This window comes from Orycteropus afer, unplaced genomic scaffold, assembly GCF_000298275.1.
Source record: "Orycteropus afer afer isolate SDZICR_OR568_19922 unplaced genomic scaffold, OryAfe1.0 scaffold00052, whole genome shotgun sequence".
NCBI lineage: Eukaryota > Metazoa > Chordata > Mammalia > Tubulidentata > Orycteropodidae > Orycteropus > Orycteropus afer.
The window spans coordinates 6,459,678-6,474,540 of record NW_006921639.1 but is presented as its reverse complement, the minus strand read 5'-3'; the positions used below and the strand labels follow the sequence as shown (position 1 = coordinate 6,474,540).

The 14,863-nt window shown below is 39.0% G+C and overlaps 1 protein-coding gene across 1 annotated transcript; it reads right to left on the bottom strand.

Moving 5' to 3' along the window:
- Positions 1-13,378: 13,378 nt before the first annotated feature.
- On the bottom strand, positions 13,379-14,365 carry LOC103195193 (olfactory receptor 13A1-like). The gene has a single exon (XM_007938692.1). The coding sequence runs from the start codon at positions 14,363-14,365 to the stop codon at positions 13,379-13,381; it is 987 nt and encodes a 328-aa protein (XP_007936883.1).
- Between the last annotated feature and the right edge of the window lie 498 nt (positions 14,366-14,863).

Below are 14,863 nucleotides of genomic sequence, written 5' to 3'. Positions count from 1 at the left end.
GTTATGTTGTCAGAAGTGACTATGTCCTGAAGTAAGATATTATGCTTGAAAAGTGGAGGGTTAACAAAAAAGGGGAAGGCCCTTAATGAGATTGATTGACATGGTGGCTGCAACTATGGGCTCAGGTATAGTGAAGATTGTGAGGCTGGCACAGAACTGGGCAGTGTTTCTTTGTGTTATACATAGGGTCACTATGAGTCAGAGCCTAATTGATGGCCCCTAACAACAACAACATTTATGTTTAATTGGTGGTTGTATGTTGGTATGATTCACCCAAGTTTTTTTAGTTGTTGTTTTGTTTTAATATATCTCTGTGAGCAGGGTATTGTTCTCCTCTATTCACTAGGCTGGTAGCACTAGGCACTCACCACCTGTCTCTTGGTATGTGTGATAAAGAATGAGAGTGTATGCACAGATCTCTGTTAGCTGTTCATGAAGAGTGGTTGAGGATGAGTTGAGCTGGTATTGGCCACTGCCTATCATTGGTCAGTTGGTGCAGAAGCAAGTGGTGACCCTCACTCAATGGGTGGTGCTGCAGGAGATTATGAATTATATGTTTTACATTCCATTGGCTAGAATATCCAATATAGCAATAACTGGGGAAAAAAAAAAAAAAAAAAATCTAAAACTACAAATTGCATAAGCAAACAGGCACAATCACCAAAAAAGAAAAGAAATGCAATAAATGAGAGGTAAAATTTTTAAAATAATAATGAAAGACAAAAGAAAGATGATGAGAAAAAAAAAGGAGGGGGGGGGACAAAAAGCTCCACAGTATCTAGGGAAGCGGGAATAAGAGAAAAGAGCAAGAGTAAAACAATAGTAAATAAAAACTGGGAAAATTGAGAAAGGAAAATCAAGGGATAGGAAGAACCAAAAGAAGAAAAGAAAGGAACCAGGAAAAGGGAAGAAAGAAGAAAAAAGAAAAAAGTGAGAACCAGGTAAAGGAAAGAGAAAATAAATAAATACAATGGAAGCAAGGAGGAAGAAAAACAGAATAATTTAAAAGCAAATAAACACAAACATAATTGTGGGTGGTGGGGCAGGGCACCCAGGCTTTGTCAGGGCACAGACTAGGATGGAATTCCTGCTGGTACAGAAGCTTGTTGGACCTAAGACTGACAAGGGGAATATTGCATCTTTCTAGTTGTCAGCCTCCATTGTGGTTGCCTGTGCTGTCCTCAGCAAGTGGAGCCTATTCTTACATTGCTTCCCAGATCAGAGCACACCTTTCCTATATTCAAAATGACCATGCAGCTTGCAAATATTCAAAATGGCTGCACCCCCTGGACAGCTGGCAGTCCACGGCTTCATTTGTCTTCTTATTCACTGTTTTCATTCAGGTTCTTCTACTAGTTGGTATTTAATCCACTTCTTTATCCTTCCCTTAAAGCTAAGGGATCCAGGAGTATCTTCTGTGTCTATTTCAATTGAAATACATTTATTTATTTATTTTTTGCAGAGGGTCTGTGTAGCTTGTCTGCCTATTCTGCTGTCTTGCCAGAAGTCTCTAACTTACTGCTTTCACTTAACATGTTTTTAAGATTTATCTATGCTGTATTGAATGACTAGAGCATATTTTATTTATCCATTTATCTACTGATAAACATTTGGGTTTTTTCAACTTTTTGGCTATTATGAATGATGCTGCTATAAACGTCTGTATATAAGTTTTTGTATGTGCATATGTTTTCATTTCTCTTGGGAGTACAACTGATGAATCCCATGCTAAATTTATATTTAATCATTTGAGGACCTTCCAGACTGTTCTCCAGAGTGGCTGCACTATTTTATATTCTTACTAGGAGTGTGTGAGTGTTCCAATTTCACCACATCCTCACCAACACTTTTCTTATCTCATTATACCCATCTTAGTGGGTATGAGAAGCTGTGGTGGCTTAGTGCCTAAGGCATTTGACTGCTAACCAGAAGGCTGGCAGTTCAAACCCACCAGCCACTCTTCAGAAAGAAGACTGGGCAATCTACTTCCATAGAGACACCACCTTGGACACCCAAGGAAAGATTGCTATGAGTCAAAATATCTCATTGTGGTTTTGACCTAGTTCTGAGGTTTGGCTTACATTAGAGCCCTCACCCTGGAAGTGCCTGGGCTTTTTGCAACTGAAGTTGGAGGACTAAGACCCAGCCTGCATCTGGGTCATTTCCCCTCCCAGACAGGATGAGCCAAAAAGCTTCTTGCTTGCTTTCAATAAAAGTAATTCCTCCAGCCTCTTTTTTCCAAGTGGAAGAAGGTCTTTAGATTAAATTTAAGAAATAAAATAAATATCTGCTCCATGCAATGGATGTTAAATGTGATGGTACTTGTCTCTATTGAAGATGCCAGTTCTCTGGAATAAATGTCTGTACTTTGTGGACAGAAAGCCTAGATAACTGCTTTGGAAAAAGTGGCCCAAGTCTCCCATCTCTGTTAAGTAAGTGGCAGGAAGATCACCACGCCAACTCATTAGCTCTGGCAAAAGTTAGGAGAACCTAATCTTATGTCTTCTGCTGAAGCCAGTGTTATCTTTCAAAAAAAGTTTCTCTTTTATGAGTCAGGTTGGGCAGGAACTTGGGCAGGCTTACTACCTGTAATAAAGGGGGAGGAGACCTTGCCCCACCTATGGGCAGTACCAGAAGCTGGAGCCCATGATGGTCTGTAATACACTTTGGTGGTTATGAGCTTATGCTCTGGATCCATGGGGCTTACATTCAAACTCCACTCCCATTGTTCACTCAGTGTGTGACTTGGACATGTTAGCTAACCTCTTAGAGTGTTACTGGAAATCTAGAGACAATACTCAGTCCTAGTCCTGACATATAGAAGTACCCAATGAATGTTACCTAGAGACAGTAGTCATAGTGGTAAAGATGGCAGAGCAGCAACCACAAATCCTTCAAATGTGAAGAGGAAAGACCATCTCTGGTTGGTCGTAGTTCAATGGTTCTCATCCAGGGCAATTTTGTCCCCCAACAGACATTTGGCATTGCAGCCACTCCGAGGAAGGATGACTGGGCAATCTACTTCTGTAAATATTTACCGCCTCAGAAATCCAATGGGGGGGGGAGGGGCACTATGAGTTGGAATCAACTCTATAGCTGTGAGTTTGATTTTTTTAAAATTTTTGGTAGACATTCTTGGTTGTTACAACTAAGAGAAGGGATGCTACAGGTATCTAGTGGTTAGAGAGACTAGGGATGTTACCTAATATTCTTCAGTGCACTGGATAGCTCCCTACAGCAAAGAATTACCCAGCCCAACATGTCAATAGTGCCAGGTTTGACAAACCATAGTTGCATCCAAAGGTAAATTCCTAAATTTAACAAAGAAAGGCCAAATGAAACACAAGCATACCATGAGTCCATTGTCTGGGGCCAAAGGACAAGAATGTGGCTAAAACTTCATTTCATGAAGCAGCCTCTGCAGAGAGGGACCTGGATGTACTTCAGACCCTGGGTCATATCTCCAACAGCCAGACTCCTCACATCATGTGGTTGTTCTGTTGGCAAACCCATGTGGTTTCCATCAAACATTAGCAGAAAAAAAGAATTGAGAGATTAGTGAAGGGGAAGTTCTCTCAGTTCCTCTTCATGGTTCTCAAGAATATGTGCCTTAAAAAGTTGATAATTTGAGGAAGTCAGCCATTCATAGAAGGTGCTGCATGTGGGATGCCTGTAGGGTCATGTTTATTTACATTAAATCACAAGGACTAATTTTAAGGGCTAATTTTATCTCATTCAATCTTGGCAGCCTCTCAAGGTTGACTTACTGTCCTTATCATATTTGGAAGTAAATTATGGCACAAATGGGTTAAGTGCTTCTGAAAGAGTCTGGATTTTAACCCAGATCACCTCACTCCAAGTTCAAGGCTCTTTCCTCTCTATACCACCTTCTTACTGAGCAACAACACACCATTATGACACACTTTGCAATGTAGCACCCTTTATACCATTTCTTTCTGCTATTCATCATCATGTGTACTAGGGTCTTCTTAACTGGGTTATCCATTTGGAAGGATATACATCAAGTCTTATCTTTTTATTTTGTCAAATTAGTAAAGATCTCTTAAACACTCAATACTTTCCTAAGTACATTTTATTTTAAAAAAAAATCATTATTCAATGTGAAAAATATAAAAGTTATTAAAAGCAATATTAATAACACAGTAAATGCTCTTCTTGGCATGTTGAAAATTGATTAATAATCATGTATAGACATTAGTGGTAACTTTAAAAACCTTGTTCATTTGCAAGACCTCAGAGACCACTGTGGGCTTTGGCATGTTCTAGAGGGGTCAGAATTCTATTAGAAGACATTAGACTTAGTCCATAATAACCTATGTGGCAGTGCCAGTCAGTCCATAAGTTCATTAAATTCTTGAATTTCAACCCAAAATTTATTTGCTTCTGGTGAATGATGATGAGAATACAGGGTGAAGAACCATGTATAGCTCACCTCTTGTAAATCAAACATTGAACTCCACTCAGCTTCCACCTGCACTAGCAAATAATATGTGTCTTTATTCAATCCTAAAATACAGATAAATATTTTCATCTCACTTCCGTGAATCATTATTAAAAAAAAATATGGGTTTTCCAGTTCAGTTTTCCAAAAGCTTGGTGCATAAGTCCTTAAATATCTTCAGTAGGAACAGAGGATTTATCCACCCAGTTTTAATCTGAAACAATGGAAGGATAGCATGCTTTCTTAAAATTCTACGTGACTCATTAGAGCTGAAATCATAGCGGTTGTCTTCACTCCATTCCAGGGAGGTAGGTAAATCTTCACCTTCTCAAAACAAAATTAAGCATGATTAAATACAAAACCCAATAATCAGGTTTTATTTTAGTTGGAAATTCTACATTCAAAATAAAGTGATGGTTCTAATAATACACTTTACCTTGAGTGTCAGTGATAAGATAAAGGGTTTTCCCTGGAATCAGAAATGATTGTTGGAAGTGCAGCTGGCTCCAGAGGAAGCACATGAGGTAAAATAGTAGAGGTAGAAGATTGCTTGCTTTCTTATTTTTTTTAATTTTTTTATTTTAAGAGTTTGTTTTACATTCAAAGTTAGGTGTACATTTAGTTTCACTCCCCATTTTACCATCCACAACCCTATCCCAGTCTCCTCCCCTCCCTGCCACTAGCACCCTCCCCCACCTCCATGCCCTTCGTAGTTATGCACTCCTGTGTGTCCTGCATTTCCTCCTTGAGAAAGTTGCCTCTTTGGTGCCCCGTGGTGGATTGCTCCAAGGATGCATTTCCATAGAGTATGTGGGTGCATCACCCTGGGTTAAGTGGTCTGCATGTACATCTTGTTTACTATTAGACTGAGAGCCAGCCCCTGGGAGTGAGTTTTATTCCAGGCCCAGAATGTATCCCAGGACCATAGTATTGGGGGTCTCATCGGACTCCATCTGACCAGTAATTCTGGTCATTATTGAGTTTTTGGATTTTGTTCCACATTTTTCCTCCCTCTCTCTCCAGGATCTCCAGATTTGATAGTTTCCTGAGTGGTCGGCATTGGTAGCCAGGCACCATCCAGTTCTGGTCTTGAGGGCAATCGTGTCTCAGGGCTGATTGCTTCCAAATGCCCTTGTTTTTTTGCGTTCTTCTTCACTTCCCACAATAGGAGACCATTAGCTGCATCTTAGATGGCCACTTGAAACCTTTTAAGACCCCAGTCACTACTCACCAATGTAGGATGAGGAACAAGACTTTTATGTATTTTGTTGCATCAGTTGACTCTGGTGTCCCCAATACTATGGTCCTGAGTCAGTAGGTCCATTGGATCTCTCTCCCACAGTGTCTGGCTATCTGAGAGGGGTTACTCTGTTTGTCTTCTGTTATTTCTGTAAGGATGGGGGTATTTTGTATCACTGGTATCTGTGCAAGATTAGCCTTCACTGAATCTATCCTTGATCTAGAGTATACTCCTCTTCACTGACCTCCATCTGATCTTCTCAGATGTTTATGCATTTATCTGCAGCCTGGTGTTTGGTGTTAATGGTAATGCAGTATTGTGGACATACTGGTTGGTATTAGCATCTGTCGTCTATATCTTATGTGCACAGTTTGATGTTCTCTCTTTTCCTAATGTTATCATGGTGATCACAGACTCTTTCTATACCATCCCTCCCCTTAGCCACATCAGCGTGTGGCCCCCAACTAGCCCAAATTAATCCCTCCCCTTCCCTCACCACCCCAGTAATCTACAAAGTGTGTTCCCTTTCTCAAGCAAACCATTCTTTGTCTTTTTACAGTAATAGGCTCATACAGTATTTGTCCTTCTGCAATTGACTTATTTCACTCAGCATAATGTCAGGCTCATCCACATTATGAGATGATTTGCATATCCTTCATTGTTCTTTAAGGTAGCATAGTATTCCACTGTGTGATCGTACCATAATTTGGTTATCCATTCATTTGTTGATGGGCATTTAGGTTGTTTCCATCTCTTTGCTATAGTGAATTGTACTGAGATGAACATAGGCATGCATATGGAAGTTCATGCGCTGCCTCTCACCTCTTTAGGATATATTCCTAGTAATGGAATTGCTGGGTCAAATGGTATTTCGATTTTCAGTTTTTTAGGAAAATGCCATACCATTTGCCACAACGGTTGGACCATTTTATAAGCCCACCAGCAATGCACAAGAGTTCCAATCTCTCTGCAACCTCATCAACATTTGTTATTTTCTGTCCTATTGAACTTTGCTATTATTGCTGGGATGAGATGATATCTCATCATTGTTTTGATTTGCATCTCTCTAATGACTAATGATCATGAGCAATTCCTCATGTGTTTGTTGGCTGCCAGCTCATCTTTAGTGAAGTGTCTGTTCAAGTCTTTTGCCCATTTTTGAATTGGGTTTTCTTCTTGGTGTTGAGGTGTTGAAGTTTTCTATAGATTTTGGAAATAAGTCCTTTGTCAGATATGTCATAGGCATAAGAATTTAATTTTTAAAAGGTGTCAGTCATCTAGTGTCTCTTCTACCTCCTGTGAATTCTGGGTTATGTTTGATAGTTTATTTATGCCATAAATTAGGGCTCCTAGATTTGCCCTATTTTATCTTTGATGAATTTTATAGTTTTGGATTTTACATTTAAGTCTTTGATCCAGCTTGAGTTTGTTTTTGTGTATGGGGTGAGGCATGGTTCTTGTTTCATTTTTCTGCAAGTGGATATCCAATTTTGCCAGCACCATTTATTAAAGATGCTGTCTCTTCCCCATTTAATGGGTTTTGGACCTTTGTCAAAGATCAGCTGTCCATAGATGGATGGGTCTATATCTGGACTTTCCATTCTGTTCCATTGGTCTATCTGTCTATCATTGTACCAATACCATGCTGTTTTGACTATTGTGGCTGTATAGTAGATTTTAAGACCTGGGAGTGTGAGACCTCCCAATTTGTTCTTCTTCTTCTTCAGTGGTGCTCTGCTTATGCAAGGTCTCTTTCCTTTCCATATGAAGTTAATAATTGTTTTTTCCATGTCCTTAAAAAAGGTTAATGGTATCTGGATCAGGATTGCATTGAATGTGTAGATTGCTTTGGGTAGTATTGACATTTTCACAATATTCAATCTACTTATCCATGAACCAGGCAGGTTCTTCCATTAATGTAGAGCCCTTGTTGTCTCCTGTAGTAGTGTTTTCTCTGTATAGGATTTTGTGTCTCTGGTAAGGTTTATTACCAGATATTTTATCTTTTTTACTAGCTATTATAAATGGTATTGTTTCCCTAATTTCTTTATCAGAAGTCTCTTTGTTGTTGTTGTTATGTGCCATCGAATCGGCCCTGACTCATAGCGACCCCTCTTTGGGTTTCCGAGGCAGTATCACTACAGAAGTAGGATTGCCCAACCTTCCTTCTGAGGAGAGGCTGGTGGGTTTGAACCGCCAGCCTTCTGGTTAGCAGTCAAGTGTTTTAGGTACTATGCTACCAGAGCTCCTTTTGTTGGTGTAGAGGAATCCAACTGCTTTTTGTATGTTGACCTTGTATTCTGCCACTTTGCTGAACCTCTCTATCAATTCCAGTAGTTTTTTTGTTGACTCTCTTGGGTTTTCTATGTACAAGATCATATCATCCACAAATAGAGATAGTTTTACTTCCTCTTTGCCAAATTGTATGCCTTTTATTTGTCTTTCTTGCCTTATTGTCCTGGCCAGGACTTCCAATACAGTGTTAAATAGAAGTGGTGATAGAGGGCACCCCTGTCTGGTTCCTGTTTGTAAGGGAAATGTCTTGAGTCTTTCTCCATTAGTAGTGATGTTGGCTCTTGGCTTTGCTTATATGTCTTTTATTATATTGAGGAATTTCCCTTCTATCTCTATTTTGCTGAGAGTTCTAAACAGGAATAGGTGTTGTATTTTATCAAATGCCTTTTCTGCATCTATTCATATAATCATATGGTTCTTTTATTTTGTTTATGTGGTGGATTACATTGATTGTTTTTCTAATATTTAAGCAACCTTGCATACCTGGTATGAATCTCACTTGGTCAGGATGTATTATTTTTTTGATATGTTGTGGATTCTGTTGGCTAGGATTTTGTTGAAGATTTTTGCATCTATGTTCATGAGGGATATTGGTCTGTAGTTTTCCTTTTTTAGTGGTTTCTTACCCTGGTTTTGGTATTAGTTTTATGCTTGCTTCATAAAATGAGTTTGGGAGCATTCCATCTTTTACAGTGTTCTGGAATAGCTTGAGTAGTATATGTGTCAACTCTTCCCTGAATATTTGGTAAAATTCTCCAGTGAAGCCATCAGGGCCAAGACTTTTTTTTGTGGGAAAATTTTTTATGACCTGTTCAATTTCTTCTTTTGTTATGAATCTGTTCAAGTATTCTATCTCTGAGTGGGATAGTTTAGGTAGGTCTCGTGATTCCAGAAACTTGTCCATCTCTTCTGGGTTCTCAAATCTGTTGGAGTACAGTTTTTCATAATATTCTGTCAGTATCTTTTTTATTTCAGTTGGTTCTGTTGTGATGATACCTTTTTGTTTACTATTCTTGTAATTTGCATCTTCTCTTTCTTTTCTTTTGTTAGATTTGCCAATGGTTTGTCGATTTTGCTAATCTTTTAGAAGAACCAGTTTTTTGTTTTGTTGATTTTCTCTATTTTTTTTTTCTGTTTCATTTATTTCTGCTCTGATCTTTATTATTTCTTTACTTCTAGATACTGTAGGATTCTTTTGTTGTTCTTTTTCTAGTTGTTGGAGTTGTTGAGTTAGAGTGTTGATTTTGTTTCTTTCCTCTGTTTTGACATATGCATTTATTGCTATAAATTGACCTCTGAGTGCTGCTTTTGGTGTGTCTCATAGGTTTTGGTATGATGTATCTTCATTCTCATTTGTTTCTAGGAATTTTTTTATTTCAGTTTGTATTTGTTCTATTACCCAGTAGTTTTTGAGCAGTGACTTGTTCAGCTTCCACGTTTAATGTCTTTTCCTTGATCTTCCTATTATTAATTTCTAATTTAGTAGCATTGTGGTCTGAGAAGATACTTTGTAGTATTTCAATGTTTTTTCAATTTATTGAGGCTTGTTTTATGTCCTGACATATGGTCTATTCTGGAGAAGGATCCATGTGCACTGAAGAAGAAGGTGAATTGTGCTTTTGTTGGTTGGAATGGTCTGTATATACCTATGAGGTCAAGTTGGTTGATTGTGTTGTAGAGTTCTTCTGTATCTTTGTTGAGTTTTTTCCTAGTTGATCTGTCCCTTCTTGAAAGTGGTGTGTAAAAGTCTCTTACTACTATTGTAAAGTTGTCTATTGTCCCTTTTATTCAATTAATATTTGCTTCACATATTTTGGAGCACTTTCACTGGGTGCATAGATATTTATTATCGTAATGTCTTCTTGGTCAATGGACCCTTTCAGCATCATATAGTGGCCTTCTTTTTCTCTTATGTTGTTTTTCACCTTTAAAATCTATTTTATCAGATATTAATATTTCCACTCCTGCTCTTTTTGGTTACTGTTGGCTTAGTATGTTTTTTTTTTCCACCCCTTAACTCTTAATTTGTTCTTATCATTGTGTCTAAGGTGGGTCTCTTGTAGGCAGCATATCAATGGGTCTTCTTTTCTTATACAGTCTGACACTCTTTTTCTCTTGATTGGTGCATTTAGTTCATTCACACTGAGTATATTTAGTGACAGGAATGAATTGATTGCTGTCATTCTATTGGTTTTTTTTTTTTTTTTTTTGTCATGTTGTTGGAGTATCCTTGGCCCATGTACTTTTCTGTGCTGAGTTCATTTTGTTGTGAAATGTTTCCTATCTTTTCTTCTTTATTGTTAGTTTTGTGCTTACTAAACCCATATGTTTTCCTTCCTTCTGGATTTGCTTAGGGGATTGTTAATTTTTTCTATCATTACCTTGGAATGAATTCTTGTCTCTTTAATTTTAGAACACTCTGTTCTATGAGGATATTGTCCTATTTTCCTTTTCATTTAGAAGTTTGTACCTAAAACTTTTATTCCTTCTATTTGGTTAGTTGCTGTTGTTGTGTGCAGATTGTGTTCCTTGATTTTTAGTGTACAATGTTTAATGGTCTTATATTGAGTGTCTATTCTGATTTGGTTTTAGTGTTGATGTTATGTGTCCTGATTTTTTTCTTCTTTGTTGTGGGTTCTCTATTGGAAAGACTTCCTTAAGCATTTCTTGTAGGGTTGGTATGATTTTTAAAAAATCTCTTAATTTCTGTTTGTCTGAGAATGCCTTGATTTTGTCCTCATATTTGATGGTCAATTTCCCTGGATATAGGATTCTTGGTTGGAAGTTCTTTTCCTCCAGTGTTTTATATATGCCGTCATATTGTCTTTTTGCCTGCATCGTTTCTGCTGAGTAATTAGAGCTCAGCCTACCTGTTTGATTATTATAAGTAATATTTCTTTTGTCCTGGGCAGCTTGTAAAGTTCTTTCTTTGTCTTTGGTTTTGGAGAGTTTGATTATGATATGCCACAGTGTTTTTCTCTTGGGATCTATCCTATATGGGGTTCTATGAGCTTCTTGGACAAAATATCTTTTCTTCCTTCATGAGATGGGGGAAGTTTTCTGTTAGTAGGTCTTCCACAATTTTCTCATGGTTTTTGCATTAGTTTTTGGCCTCTTCTTGTTCTGGAATTCCAATGATGTGTATTTTGTTTCTTTTCATATTGTCCCGTATAACTCTTAGGTTCTCTTCATTTCTCTTAAGTCTTTGTTATGATTTTTCTTCATACAGGCTGGTGTCCAAGGATTTGTCTTCTAGTTGGGAAATGTGTTCTTCAGCCAGGTCTATCCTATTCTTTTGTGCTTCCACTGTATTGTGCAATTCTGTAATTTTGGTTTTCATTTTCTGGATTTCTAACTGTTGTTTTTTGTATGAGTTCTGATAGTGCATTAATTGTTATTTTGTTCTTGAATGATTTTTCCTGAGTTCTTCCAGGGTACTGTCTGTGTTCTCCTTGCTTTTCTGTTTGGGGTTTCCTTAAGCTCTTGTAGAGTTCTATAAAATACCTTCTAAATTCCTTCTCAGATAATTCTATTGCCTCCTGTTCCTCCAGATTTAATGAGACTTTTTTTTGGGGGGGATTTTAGTTCTATTTTTTTATCCTGTTTTTTCATTTGATTTGAGGTTGCCTGTTGTTTCCTAGCCATTTTGAAGTTGTCTTTAACTGTTAGTTATGTATTGATTTGTTTTGTCTTGGTTTTATGATTTAATATTTTGAAAAGGTGGAGCTAGTGTATATTATTTTTTTGGCTATTAATTCAGGTGTGCTGGGTTGCTCTGCAGTTTTCTTTGTGATGATGGAATCACTGTGTGGAATGTGGATGCAGGTCTCTGTCATGAAGGGAATTTAGGATTCGAGCCAGCAGGTGCTTTGGTGCTTGAATGTGGTTTTTCTATTGCATGAGGCAGAGATGAGGCAGAGAAAGGTGGAAAAAAAGAGAAAAAAGAAAAGAAAAAAAGCTCCAAGGTGCCAGGAGCAATTTCTAGGACTTTGGACAGGCTTTTAATGAAGACATTATACTGTTACTCACAGGTCCACAGCTCAAGTTCAGCAAAGACTCCAAGTGTTAGGAGGCCACCACTTTCCACCAGGTTCAGACACATGCAAAACCCTGCTCTCCAGGCCCCTCTGTGCCAAAAAACTGACCTAGGATAACTGCCCTGATCTGCAATCTGCAGCAGCAGTTCGTCCCAGGGCACACCCACTTGTGACATCAATGTTCTCTGTTCCTGCTTCAGTGATACTGGAACCAGAGAAATCTGCTCCCACCCATTAGTCTCAAGTTTACTGATAAAAGAAGGTGCTGAAGGTAATCCAAGGAGTGGCTGAAGATTCTCTGGTGTGGTGTGTTCTCTCCACTGCCTCAGAGAAGTCTCTGAAGGCCTTTCCGCCTGCTGGTCGGTGCTCCACAGGGCAGATTCACCTGTTTCCGTTATTTTTTTCCATCCAGGTAATTGCACTGCCCCTTTCTCCTTTCTAATCCTACTCCTCTGAGTTTGGCATACTCTGACTTAATGAGCTGTTCAGAGCACCAGAATTGCCATTTCAAACTGCTACACCTAGTTTTTCAACCACTAAGATACTAGAGGGAACTAGTGTGTGCACACAGGAGAGATGCCATTTTGCAATCCTCAGTAGAAGATTTCTTAGGGACCTTAAAACAGCACTTCAGCCTAACAACTCTCCCCTTCCCCATACTGTGAGGTCCACACATCCTGTGTAATAATTTTCAGGCCTGTACATCTATAGTCTAGATGTGATTTTTGGAGTTACAGCATTGAACAGTACACATACAAAACATGATGGAGGAGGAGTAGAAGAAGAAGAAATGGGAGGAAAAAGAAGAGAAAAGGAAAACATTTTCATTTAGCTGCAATTCTAAAACAGAAGGAAACTTTTCCTCGCTTAGACAGAATTAAAAAAGCTCTGGTGACACTGTGGTTAAAGCATTGAGCTGCTAAACAAAAGGCCAGTGGTTCATACCCACCAGCCCCTCCATGGGAGAAAGATGAGGAAGTCTGCTTCTATAAAGATTTACAGCCATGAAAACCCTATGGCAGCAGTTCTACTCCGTTTTATAGGGTCACTATTAATTGGAATTGACATGCTGGCACTGGGTTTTAGAGCGCTTTCCTTCCTTACCAACTTAGCACTTAACTAGGGGGTCAGACCATGAGACCCAGTTTCTCAGAGACAATGTGGCATCACATCAACCACAATCTTCACATTAGTCTCCAGGCACTGTAATTCCAAGCTCATCCATGAAGATGTTCCACTAGAATGGAAAAGCCAGGTTTACTTACCTTCCAGTCCAAAAACTTGCTCAAAGAACTCTTCACCATATCTGCAATCTCCAAGGAGAAGAGCTTCAGAAGGCATAAACTAGTTACTGAAGAAGGGGAAAAGCTTCCTAAGGGCTGATTTGACCTCCTTGTTTCTCAAGGTATAGATTAGGGGGTTCAGGGTAGGGCTCAGCATAGTGTACAGCACTCCAGCGAACTTGCTCCTCTCTACACTGTAGCTGGAGACTGGGCTTATGTAGGCATAGAAGACAGCTGTGTAGTACATGCACACCACAATGAGATGGGAAGAGCAGGTGGAAAAGGCCTTCTTCTTCCCCTTTTTGGTCTTCATCTTTAGGATGCTGGAGATGATGAAACCATATGACACAAGGGTCATCAGGAAGTTCAATATACCATAAAAGGCATCAGCCAGGACAATCATGACACTGTTCACATAGGTGGAGCTACAGGAGAGAAGTAGCAGAGGTGGGACCTCACAGAAGAAATGGGTAATCAAATTGGGGCCACAGAAATTCAAGCGCAGCATCAGCCCAGTGTGCATGGCTGTGTTGAAGGCACAGAGCCCCCACACACCTGCAGCCAGCATACTGCAGAATGTTTTTCTCATCATGGTGCTGTAATGCAGGGGGTGGCAGATGGCTGCATACCGATCATAGGCCATAACAGTGAGGAGCAGCAGCTCAGAAGATGCAGACCATGTGAGGAAGTAAAGCTGGGTCATGCAGCCCCCAAAGGAGATGGAGCTCTTCTCAGATACCAGACCCTCCAGTGCTTTGGGCATAACAGTAGAGGTGCAGATAATGTCCATAGTAGCCAAGTTGAACAGGAAAAAATACATAGGGGTGTGAAGCCCAGTGTTGAAGGAGATGGCCAAGATGATGAGGACATTACCTGTGAGAGCCACAAAGTAGAAGGAGAGGAAACATCCGAATAAGAGCAACCAGTATTCTTGGTACTCTGAAAAGCCCTGTAGGATAAACTCTGTTACCATTGTCTGGTTACTCATAGTCCTGCAGATGAGAGGTGTTTTGGGGACTATCAGGAGAATCTCCACCCACAGCTTCATGTGATTTCAGGACTTGGGAGAGAAACAAAAGCTATCTCAGAAAGGCTGCTATAATGTTTCATTCATACCTAACATCACTGTTTGAACGATTTTATATAGACAGACTAGGACTTACTAATCAAGACAAATATACTAATAGAAGAATAGACAAAGGGACATAAATATGTAGGTCATAAAAAGCAAATACAAATGGGTAATTGCACTCCTGAAATGAAATTTGACCTCAGTCAAATGGCAGTGCATTTTTTGTCCACTATTTATCATCTCTTGTTTGGCAAATTTGAATAGACATGATAATGACCATCAGTGGCACAGGTGCAATGATGCAGGTCTTTTCAATATGTGTTCCATTTGAGCCAGAACTTTCACTTGTAGGAATTTATCCTTAAAAAGTTTAAGAATACCTTCAAGGTGTCACTGCAGCACTATTTATAATAGTCAAAATTTTAAAGTAGTCTGTATTCTGAAAAGTGAGCATATTAATATACTGGAGTGCTG